General features: G+C 47.2%; 1 protein-coding gene across 1 annotated transcript in view; it reads right to left on the minus strand.

Moving 5' to 3' along the window:
• Positions 1-2,142: 2,142 nt before the first annotated feature.
• The window catches only part of LOC135369192 (uncharacterized), a 49,520-nt gene continuing 39,434 nt past the window's right edge, over positions 2,143-12,228 (minus strand). The window contains exons 6-9 of the mRNA XM_064602828.1: positions 11,672-11,789; positions 10,890-11,069; positions 6,818-6,937; positions 2,143-2,386 (exon numbers count right to left, since the gene is read on the minus strand). Of these exons, the coding sequence (XP_064458898.1) occupies positions 2,195-2,386; positions 6,818-6,937; positions 10,890-11,069; positions 11,672-11,789 (610 nt within the window). The 3' untranslated portion in view covers positions 2,143-2,194. The remainder of the gene's footprint in view (positions 2,387-6,817; positions 6,938-10,889; positions 11,070-11,671; positions 11,790-12,228) is intronic.

The following is a 12,228-nucleotide window of genomic DNA, read 5'->3' on the forward strand; positions in this document are numbered from 1 at the left end:
TGCTGTATCCGCTAGAACTGGCCGACGGTTAAAATGTGCGTAAGCCCTTTTTTTTTCCGGTGGGGGGGAGGTTGTTAGAACGTTTTTGCGTGTAACAATTTTGTGCTGGTGGATGGAAACGTGTTAGAAAGGGAAGACGACAACGACCTGCAAGGGCACGTGAACTTTTTGTGTGTATGTGTTTGTTGCTTTCTTCCTTCAGGTACCGCGAGACATGGTCGCAAATAAATGATGCTGCGATAGAATGCTTGAGTCCCTGTCTTTGAGCGAATCTCCCCAACGAACGATTTCACACCTTTCTCCTGGCTCGCGGTAATCATTCTTCCGCTCGTTCTGTCCCCAATTACGTGGGTAACTGGCAAAACTGGTTTACGGCGGCAAAGAGACAAGGCGCTGACCCCTACTGACCTGCAACCCAGAATTAGTTTTCCTTACGTCATCGGTGATGTGTCATCATACTTTATCGTCCCCGTTATACACGGAGTGGCAAGCTAAGGGGGCGTTCACACGGGCAGATTTTCAGCACCAACTCAGACCAACTCGAAGCAACGTCTTTGGACCAACTTCAAGACGGTACAGTCTCCACGTTCACACGTACCAACTCGTTAGCTCCGCCCACAACCAACCCTACGGCAATCGGGGTGTATGGGTTCATTTACAACCGCTGGTGACTTTCTTTTAACTGTCATTAATCAAAAAGAAGCCTTCGCCAGAAGGTCACCAGTATCTAAAAAAAATGCCTATTGGTATGTTTATATGGCGCTAGTAAAAAAAAAAAAAAAAAAACTAGTACCCTTGCAGGATTTGAAGCCATGCCAGGCAGTACGACAGGAATGAAATCGCTTGACGCCCTCGAGGGTCACGTGGCAATGCTCCTCACGTTAATTGGTTAGACCACCATCAACTCTCCGAAGTTTTCGCTCGGCGACCGATTCCCAGCAACTCGAGTTGGTCATGGTTGGTGATGTCGGCCGACTGCCACCAACTCCAAAGTTGGTCCGAGTTGGTGTACAAAGTTTGCCCGTGTAAACGCCCGCCAAGGGTGAATGCGCGGAGCCATGTTTGTGTGAGTTTGTATTTTTTTCTTGTAGACAAATTGCACACACCAAAACCTTTAGCGCTATTCGGTAGAGACACGTACTTTCAAGAAACGTCTTAATCTGAGAAGTTTAAGGATGGTCTTCTGTATTCCTCTAAGCACATACAAAAAAATGGAATGTGGGAAGTGCTTCCTGGTTGTATGGAGTAAACAATATAATAACTGAGTTTACGTTGCGAGACAACTGAGTGTGGAGTACACAGCACAGTGTGATGTTCCTCATTCTGGCAAGTGTGAGGATAGCTCAAGAAGTGGGAACTGTGGCACAACTCATCATAACATCTGTTGGGGCCAGGGAACAGGACACGCATACCCTGATTTGAAGATACTACACTCCTAAAAATGAACTTCAGCACATAGCACGCTCCTAGCCAAACCATCATCCCGAATTACAACGTTCTCGGCTCTGATTTGTTGAAAATAGGAGGCGGAGCCTATTCTGTGCCGTGCATAATGGCCATAGAATATTATCCGCCTGCCGTTTCCAACAAATCTTGGGCGAGAACGTTGCCATTCGGGATGATGGTTGGCTAGGAGCGTGCTAGCGAGAAAAGAAGATGACAAAACCCAGGAATCTGGCCTTGCTCAAAGGCTATGAGCACTGCTCGGACTTCTCATCAACTTTGGCACTGTCATAGGGCAGTGTCTGCCTTAGATCGTAACTTCCGGCAGTCTTCATTTCTTCATCTGTTATCACATCATCTCATCTCATCCTGGCTACAGTCGTGACGCAGCCCACATCCGTGATGCCAACAACGGCAAGCCAGTTTACCACCACCACCACCAAAATGACAAAACTTAATCGCAGTGAGAGAGACAGCAGACCATACAACAGAGGCTAGTAGACGCTATCATGGGCCTGCGGAAAGACCCTCTGAAAATAATGACTCCACGTGGGAGCTCTTATCACTACAATTCGGAGTTCTTGAAAGACAATAAACTTTGGAAAGCATCCTCCGATTAGGTTGGAATCGTTATGAGTAATACGAACTTGGCTGCAAGTACCAAGAAAATAAATAACAAATAGTGGACAAAAGTACCTCACATTTCTTCAGTTTTTTCTTTTATTTTTTTGCAGTCACAATATAAAAACAGCTAGTGATGCGGAGGAAGGACATCAGCGCCCTCCGCTTTAAGGAAGTCGATGACAGTTTGCAGACGATCCCTGACTTTGTTGTTATTATTCGGACAATTCCAGTCGAAAGTGTCTCTGTCCACGTCGAAGATCGCCCATCCTTGTCGTGGGAGCCCAGAGATCTTGGCCACTGCTTTTTTCACTTCTCGCAGCTAAAAAGAGGTAAAGTTCTTGTGTGAGGGTAGAGAAGAGGTAGAATTTAGGTTCGTGCTTTCGTACATTTTTTATATTTTTTTTCTTTTTTTTCCCGTTTCCCTTCAAGATGGCGGTAGCCCCAGGAAAAAAAGCTATATTTCTGTAGTTGAGAACACCTGGGGTCCGCGACATCACATGGCGGTGTTGGCGAGAAACGCATGTTTTACAGCAATATGGTTCACCAAAGAGGACAGAAAAGGAAAAGCACTTTTTAACACTGTGCATGAATACCACTATAAATAGGATTCACATGTAGCGATGACCTGAAAAATAGGAACAGTAGCAGTATTAACAACACAACACAACACAACTTAAGCCTCTACGTACATTCCCCAGTACATGCGTAGCCGTTTCTTAGTGATCCTATTCAACTCAGGCATTTCGAAAAGGCGAATGTGTTCGTTTAGTAACGTGGGAAGTTGGTATCGAAGCGAACAATGCCGTTCTACAACGTGGAATTTTCCTCCCTTCTGTAGTACGAGTTTGAAAGGCTTTTTCGGTCCTTTAAATGATTGCAATGTGTTGAGAGCAAATGAAAATCAAGGAGCTTTACAAGGGGGTGTAAGTATGCATGTGAATCCACGTTATCACGGATATCACCGTAAAAACCAGGAACGATTATGAAATCCAGTTGAACCTTTCCTCTACCCATAACCCTCCGGCAAGTAAAACATTGACGCGAATAACATGAAGCTACACTGTTGGCCCGTATTTGCCATAATTGCAAGCAACTGCAAGATCCTCTTTCTATCTACACGGCTTATGTTGTACCTCATGTTGGATTTTCAGTCTCTCGCCTAATGGGGGGCACTCTCAGAAGAAGCACCAGGCTTTCGACCCATAATTACCAGCGTAATTAATTGCCAGTGACAAAACATGTTGAACAGCTTTGCCTTCGCCATGGGAAGCGACTCCATCGTCGTCAGATGTCCCATGTACATGAAATATTGCGGCTGTGCTGTGCGGGCAATTGGACGCCACTAATCGCGCACTACCAAAAAAAGCTCCCGTGGCATAGTGGTCAGAGTGATCGCTGTCCACGCCGAGACTAGGAGGTGACACGGGTTGGAATCCTTTCCCCGGCTATGCTGTCTGAAGTCTTCCCTGGATTTTCCGAAGACTTTCCAGGCGAATGTCGGCACAGTTCCCCTGAAGTCGGCCCAAGATGCATACTAACACCCTATCCCCCACTCCTTCCTGTCGTCCTCTCTCCATCTCTCCACGTCCGTACACCGCTCATAGCCGCAAGTGCTTCGCGGCGCTAACCACGGAATGAAAAACTACCGCAAAATCAATCGAGAAAGCTCAGATGCAATTGCAGCGAACCTTCGCACATCGCCATTGTCTATAGAACTTTCATAGTGACTAGAAACCAAGCTGGCGAGCCGCAAGGAGTGAACTGCATTGAGAGATACGATAGGCAAACACGTTAAGAACGATATCTCTCACTGGGTCTGGGGTGTGGTTCAAACCCTTCCAGCCAGAAATTGCGCCTTTGGTAGTGCGCTTGGGAAACGAAAATGGGGGTGAAATGGTCCTTCCCCAGAAATGTCCCCACGGAACTCATCCCGAAATGTTCTCCTGGATACACAACTGGTATTTCCAACAAGTGCGCCGTTCTCACATGTCGCAGCAAACTGTTGAAATTGAACTTCACCGCAGTGCACGCTCCTAGCCAACCACCACACCGAATGTATATCATACTGTGTCGTGATTCGTTCAAAACAGGGGAAGGAGCCATGGCCCACTGCCCACTGTGTCGGGTTTGGGGCCTCAAAGACTTGGGCGCTGTCACAAAGTATCGCCTTTGCTCTCCCCAATTACTCTCACTCTCTCTCCCGCCTTTTCTTCCAGCCTCTCTCCTTGTGGTTGCTATATGCCATTGTCGGGTACCTCTGCACCTCAGCGCGACCAGCTGAGATCGCCTGCGTTCATACAGGGTGGGTGCTCTAAAAAGTCGGTCATTTTCGTGCATGACCCCACACTTCCTTGACTGACGCGCAGACTTCCGCTACCTCACGGTAAAGAATTTTTGCCAGAGAAACCTATGAAAAAAAGTGTGGTTACCAAGCACTGTGTAACAAAATACAATAAGAACAACAAACTGTAGCAAAATGGGCGCAGAGGAAAAGCACGAAGACGAAAGTCTGTGTGGTCGTATTTGTTGATTTATTTTTTACGCCGTGCACGGCCACCACTATTTTTTCTCTTTATGTTTCTCTGGCACAAATTATTCACTGTGTGGTAGTGGAAGCCTGACTCTGAAGTAGATAGAGAGTCACGCGCGAAAATGTGATTGACATTTTAGAGCACCCGCCCTGTACTTTGCCGCCCAAGAGAGAACTGATGTCTGGGGCTGGAACAATATAGAAAGGACAAACACATTCAAAGCCTCAAATTGCCTAAGAAATGAACGATGAAGGATGAAAATCACTGAAAAGGTTAGCCAGCTGTAGGACTCGAACCCACATCTTTGGATTACCTATCCAGGGCGCTACCAATTGAACTAAGCTAACACGCCTTCTTAGCGACTTCCAAGGGTGTGTCATCTGAAGGGACAAACCAGCTACACACATTCTCTCTCTCTCACTTATCCTCCTTTCATCTGAAGGGAGAAACCAGACACTCTCTCTCAATCCTCTTTTCACTCTCACATTTTTGCTCACTCATATACATACATTCATACGACGGGATCGACGCAAGCGGCAACTGTTGAACAAGAGAGAAGTGATGTTCTGAGGCTGGAACAACATAGAAAGGACAAACACATACAAAGCCTCAAATTGCCTAAGAAATGAACGATGAAGGATGAAAATCACTGAAAAGGTTAGCCAGCTGTAGGACTCGAACCCACATCTTTGGATTACCTATCCAGGGCGCTACCAATTGAACTAAGCTAACACGCCTTCTTAGCGACTTCCAAGGGTGTGTCATCTGAAGGGACAAACCAGCTACACACATTCTCTCTCTCTCACTTATCCTCCTTTCATCTGAAGGGAGAAACCAGACACTCTCTCTCAATCCTCTTTTCACTCTCACATTTTTGCTCACTCATATACATACATTCATACGACGGGATCGACGCAAGCGGCAACTGTTGAACAAGAGAGAAGTGATGTTCTGAGGCTGGAACAACATAGAAAGGACAAACACATACAAAGCCTCAAATTGCCTAAGAAATGAACGATGAAGGATGAAAATCACTGAAAAGGTTAGCCAGCTGTAGGACTCGAACCCACATCTTTGGATTACCTATCCAGGGCGCTACCAATTGAACTAAGCTAACACGCCTTCTTAGCGACTTCCAAGGGTGTGTCATCTGAAGGGACAAACCAGCTACACACACTCTCTCTCTCTCACTTATCCTCCTTTCAATCTTACATTTTTGCTCGCTTATACACACATTCATACGACGGGATCGATGCAAGCGGCAGCTTGGAAGTCGCTGTGAAGGCGTGTTAGCTTAGCTCAATTGGTAGAGCCCTGGACTGGTAACCCAGAAGATAGGGGTTCGAGTCCTACAGCTTGCTAACCTTTTCAGTGACTTTCATCCTTCATCATTTGCCGCACAACATTCCTTCATGACTCTTCAACCGACTTTGACGAAGGCCACGGCGGAAGTTACAGGTAAAGTAAGGGAACATGCGAGTCCGCTAACTTTTGTTTGTGTGTGAATGTCATGCCGGTATACTGGATTCCAAAAATAATTTTGGATCGGTCGTTTGGAGGAGTTCGGTGAAATGACCAGTACAACCAGGGGCGGATCTAGGATATTCCGGGGGGGGGGGGGGGAGGTGGCGCGTCCGCTAAGGACAAGTACCACGTGCATGCTGGGATTCGTCCATTGAACACTATGTTCCAGTCTGGAATTGAGGGGCGTGCGGACAACTGAACCCCCTCCCCCTTAGATGTGCGCCTGAGTACACAATACGCTCTCTTCGCAACGGAGCAAAAGAAAGGAAAGGCTGCTGCTCAGATGCGAGCAGCTAAGCTCGTCGAAAGCGACACTCGTTCTCATTGTTCTCGTGGTGTTCTCTGGTATCAACGAATGTCCGTATCGCGTTACGTTATTTGTACTTCGCCGTCAGTGAAACGGTTCGAGGAGGAGCGGTTCGCGATCAAAACTGTTAAAGCTCGGTAGTGTCATGCCTTTGCAGGAAAGACGTCAACACGAAGAAGTCGAACAAGCTCGCATGATTCCGATACTTCGACACGTGGCCTTGAGCCGTACCGTGGTGTGAACTGGGATGATATATGTTCCCTGTAGCCGTTCGACAACATTTGCAGGCACCCTCATAACCTGGTTTCCACTAGTTTGCGTGAATCTGCGTCACGGGATTATTGCAAGTACAAACAAAAACAAATGTGAAAGGAGAAATCAAACGAACCTTAATTAACAGGGTATCTTTGTCGTCGTAGATGACCTGGTATGTCCTTATGTTGTTATAGGACACCATGTACTTTTCCTGAGAAGACATAACCGTCGTTGCGAGATCGGTGGAGCAGGCCTGCAATATAAAAAAACGTCCTAAAGAACGCGACATGAGGTTATCCTTGCGTAGAACGTGGGATGAGCAGCAAAGGACCCGGGCAAACAACTAAATATCGTGTTCATTTTCTAAACTTTCGCTCCGCGACTCAGCATGTGAAGGGAAACTTAGTTTCGTTTGGTCTTGGTTCGTTTGGTTTTTGGTTGGTTCGAACTTTCAATGATCAGTGTAATTCGCCATTGCGAATTACACTGCGTGACAATGTTTGGCATGGTGACTTTTGTCTTGTTCAGACCATGACAGCATGGTGTGAACAAGAACATGAGACGGAACAAATGGAACTTGCGGTCAGAATAAATCGCACTTGCGGTTTGTTCTGGACGTAATACTGATGGACTGCGCGATCGTTACACAGATGGCTCTCTCCTAGACAGACGAAGTCTCAATAAGGATGTCAAGAGGGAGCGGAAGAGACAAGATGGAACTAGACCAGTACACACGAAGTTGTCGTGTTCGCTTTCCAGGGCCGAGGAGAGTTGAGGCTCGGGTAGGAGGCGCAGGGAGAAGTGACGATGTCGATGGTTGCTCTGCAGGAGCAGCATCGTCAGCATTGCAGGCCAGCTCCAGCTTGTCAATGGAAATGACATCACGACGACCACTAATGAGTACAACATATGTTTTGGCTGTGCTCCCCAGAAACCTGAAAGGGCCATCATAGCGTAGGTCAAGTGGCGTACGGGTGGCATCACGACGGAGGCAAGCCATGCATGCAGGTTGTCAGGTCGTGGTTGACGAAGACTTTGACATCAGCAGGAGCATGTGGTGGTGTCGGTCGCAGCTGCTGGAAGCCTCTGCTGGGATTCTGGAACGTGCGCGCCAGAGGCATGAGCGGTAGCGTGCCGGGACTGTCCACGCAATCGGAGTGTGGTGCCGTAAACCAGCTACGCACAGGAGCGGTGCAGGCCAGTTTTCAGGGAAGAACGTATGCCAATGAGAACCACAGGAAGAACTTCCGTCCAACGACTGGTGTTTTGGGTGCGAAGGGAAGTCTTCAGCTGCCGATGGAACTGTTCAACGAACCCGTTGAGTGAAGGATGGTAAGCTGTCGTGCGGATCCGTGTCATGCCAAGTAGATTCATTTGGTCGGAAAAAGTAGATTCGAACTGACCTCTCAATGTTTTAATGATGGACGGTACGCCGAAACGTGCAATTCATCCGGCGACCATAGCTTGGGCAACGGTAGACAGGTTGATGTCTTCTATCGGGATGGCTTCTGGCCAGCGTGTAAATCTGTCCACGCAGGTTAGGAGGTAGGTGGACCAGTTGGATGGTGGTAAGAGACCCACGAGGTCAACGTGAACATGGGTAAAACGACGGGACGGAAGCGGAATGTCGGGCACAGGGGTGATGGCATGGTTTATTCTGGTAGTAGTACCGATGGACAGCGCAATATGCTCATGTGCGTCAGCCACACTACACCTGTCGTCGTCGTCGCTACAAAATAAATGGAGCATGCGGTTGCGGAGACCGATTGTCCAGAGACTCCCTATTTGGGTGGAGCTGAGAAGGGTTAATCTAAACGTTATGAAGTCAGTACTCGGAGCACCGTTGACCAATCGCAAACACACATGACCTCCGGCCTGCCTGTATTCCGCGCGCTTTATTCGCCGGCTGTATTCCACGGGCATTGCTAGACCACCCAAGGCCAACTCAAGCAGGAGATATATAGCACGACAGGAAATAAAATACACCTATGGCTTTGTATTCCCCGAGCTTCGTAACAGTGACTATCTTCAGGACTAGTGATCAACTCATTGATGATTAACCGTAAAAGGGGCAATCTCGTTAAAGGGGCAATAAACAGGTATGCAAGGTGCACTTTTTTCTAATGCAGTGTGATTCGTTTCCTACAGTGACGTTTAACAAACATTTTTGTCGCAAGAAAAGTGAATAATATCTCCAAAACGATCGAATATTCACTGCACTCACAGCCCTCATAAGCCTCATAGCCCTCATAAGGCGTGCTGACAATACAGCAACGGCGTACGGCGACCGTGGACGGCAAGACAAATTGCGCCATTTCCTCGCCGTTCTGATGCCGTCATAGCCTCCGCGGCACCGCAAAAGAAAGCTGAGACATAACTTCTGGCGTGCCGTGACATCGCCCACTCTCCATCGACCAATGGGTGTTGCGCCATGAAAACTGCCCCCGTGTGTAGCCATGTGTCCCGTGTCTAGCCATGGGAGAGAAGGAAGGGAAGAAGATGGTGATAATGAAGGACCCATGTTGTTCGGAAAAGCAGGCGACCACGGCAGGAAGAGAGACAGTATGAACAACAGCGACAAGCGGCCGCGGCACGGCGCCTTGCCGTTATCGTTAGCCGTCTATGCCGTTGTCGTATGTGTGAACCAGCCTATACCCAGCCTTGCGATGCCCTGGCGAAAATAACCACACTTCATTCTGACGTTGCGCACCATCAGTACCATTCAAAATGTGGGATTTCTGTGCATTGATTTTGTTGTAATATCGGGAAGTAAGGTCAATTCTAAACATATTTACACTCCTCAATCCCAAGGTAGCCAGATCAAAAGGTACCACAAGCCCACAATGCCCATTTCATGTGCGCACTATGTTTTCAGCGCTGTATTGCTCCGCGGGGTCACAGCGATGTTCCCACAACCGGTTCCCCCGCCACCCCGATGCTTGTGTCAACGTGGCCCATCATTGGCCACGAGTCCGAAATCTCCCCCATCTCTAGTGACCCGAATGCAGCTTTTCTACAAGTTCCGCAGACAGCGGCAGCCCGTGACAGCCAACAACTCTCTGGGTCGTCTTTTGAATGTACAGAGTGTTTGGTTCACAGACACGATGTCTTTGGATGTCAGCCGACAGATTATGTCTGTTTTTGGCCCAGTGTGACACCGCCTTTACAGGCCATGCCTCTTCAATGCTCCTTCAATCCCAGAGATACGCAGAATTGGTTGCCTTTGTTTTCTTTAATTTTTCCTTCTTATAGATAACCTTGGAGGAAATACGTTCCACATAGATGAAGCCCCCCAGAAATATGTTGGGTTTTTTCAACGACTGCAACCCATTTCATTCTACGCCAAATGCCACAGCGATAGCAGTGGCACCTAGCGGTGGACTAGATGAACGCTTTCGAAAACTCAGTTTTGTGCTACCCGAATTTCCTGTTGTATTTGCAGAAGTGAAAGCCACTGTCAACCGTGAACAACTCTTGTATGTTGAATTCTGCTATTGTTACCTTCCCCTGCTTCCACTGTTACCTTCCCCGTAACGCGCAGGTGTGAGGAGACACATTGTTCCATTTCACCACGCTGCCGCAAAAAAAAAAAAAAAAAAAAAAGCCGTTTAGCACGCCTCCTGGTGATGAAGCTCCACAGTCATAACCACAAAATGGAGTTTCTTGTTGTTTGCATCTGTATGTGCGGCAGAAGAGCTACTATGCGGGTATTGTAATGTATTGTATTGAATTATATTGCGAGTATTGTGTAGTAAGTTCAACTGCCATACAGCGCCATTTCTGGTCCGCTCTTTGGAACGGTGAACGCTTTGCTGCTTTATCTTTGACGCGCCGTGGGTCACAATCACTGCTACATCATCTCCGACGATGGAAAATGAATTCCACTATTAGTTACTGAAAATTTCACAATTCTAACTTTCGATAACCTAATATTTACTGCAACATTTTTTTTTTTTACTCAGAGGGATTGCAGTCTTGAAATCTGACCCAGCTTGCAGCTTTGCCGTACTGACAGACTACGATGAACACATGTCCGCATCACTACCTTTGCATTAACTTCATTACTTACTTACTGTCATAACACAATTCACCAGTCTGTATCAAGAATTTTTCTACAGCTGCCGTTACTTGCCAGCAGGACCAAGTTAGTTGCATCATTTTTGTCACATGCTCATCATAAACCAATCGACGATTTCTCTACTCACCCCGGTGTAATCAGCTACTGTCATGCTCGTTGCCTTCTTGCTTGAGCCGGTCGTGGTCGAGCCAGAAGGCCAGTCAGACGGAAGGCGAAACATCTGAACTGCTAGACCGAGCGTCAACATGTAAACAGGATTCCTGCTCAGGTCAAAGCTCGTAGACTGCAAATCTGAGATGACGGCCTTCTGCAATGGAATATTCCAGTTTGCCTGAGGACCCGTTCTCAGCGTGCCACAAAATAATGTTTTACTTTCCATCGCTTAATGTTGATGTAACACAGGAACCCGCGTACACAGAAGAGCACCTTTTTGCATGATAGAGAACACAAATAAGAGAACACAAAGCAAACACTAGAATGTACGTGAGGGACAAGGTACCCGTGATATTAATTCTTCCTCGTTCTCCTTTGTTCCCCTTCGCCGATTTCTATATAGGGACATAATTTGGATATAAACCACATCCCTATGTTTGGTGGTTTGCTTGTTTTTCCTGGTGTTCTCTGGATTCCTTGTCTATCATACACGAGTACCATGTTGGTTGCCCAAACCACCTTGTACAGTGAACACCACTCACTTCCATTACATTGATGGGGAAACGCTTCTACCTGGTATATATCTTAATTTATGTAACGATATGAGGAACACCAGTCAAGTAAGCAGGAATTACCGCAGCACTGTTTCTCCTGCCATAAGCTGCGTGAGCACGAACTCACTGCGACACACACAGAAGCGAAAGAGTAAATCCAATAATCAATCACTCAATCGATATAATATCAATATGATCTTACCATACTGCAGTGCTGAAAGGATGAGCTGTCCCAAATACTGGCCCCAGCGGTTCCAGTGAAGCTTGTGGTATCCCAGTAGGATACGTGGGTATGGATGAGGATGATATCGTAAGGGAAACTGAAATATAGATTATATTTTTGTGTATGTAGCGAAACATGGAAACATTCCAATTGTCATTCCTCATTGTTCCTGAATGCCGTACCCGGACGTTCCGCACAGCATCTGCCTGCAGTATTTTGACTCCATTATCGGGGCCCTTGTAACTTTAGCGCGGCCCGTTCGGCTGTGGCAGCATCATCACAGATGTGATTAGCTCCGACCCGCGCATTGAATAAAGCTTTCCGGCTTCGTAAAAATTAATTTGACATTCCTGTAGACGTTTAGTGTACTCCTTGTACCTCTTGTATGCTCTTTCTAGACACGTAGTCTATTGGGGGTTTCACTGAGTACGTAGTCACTCTGCATCCCTGGTACACTGTAAAAAGTGCCGTTATGCGTAAAAAATACGTTCGCGCGACCGTCAATTGCGGAATCGGTTGTTGGAGTGCAGCGAACC

Source organism: Ornithodoros turicata, chromosome 9 (assembly GCF_037126465.1).
Source record: "Ornithodoros turicata isolate Travis chromosome 9, ASM3712646v1, whole genome shotgun sequence".
In the NCBI taxonomy this organism is placed as follows: domain Eukaryota; kingdom Metazoa; phylum Arthropoda; class Arachnida; order Ixodida; family Argasidae; genus Ornithodoros; species Ornithodoros turicata.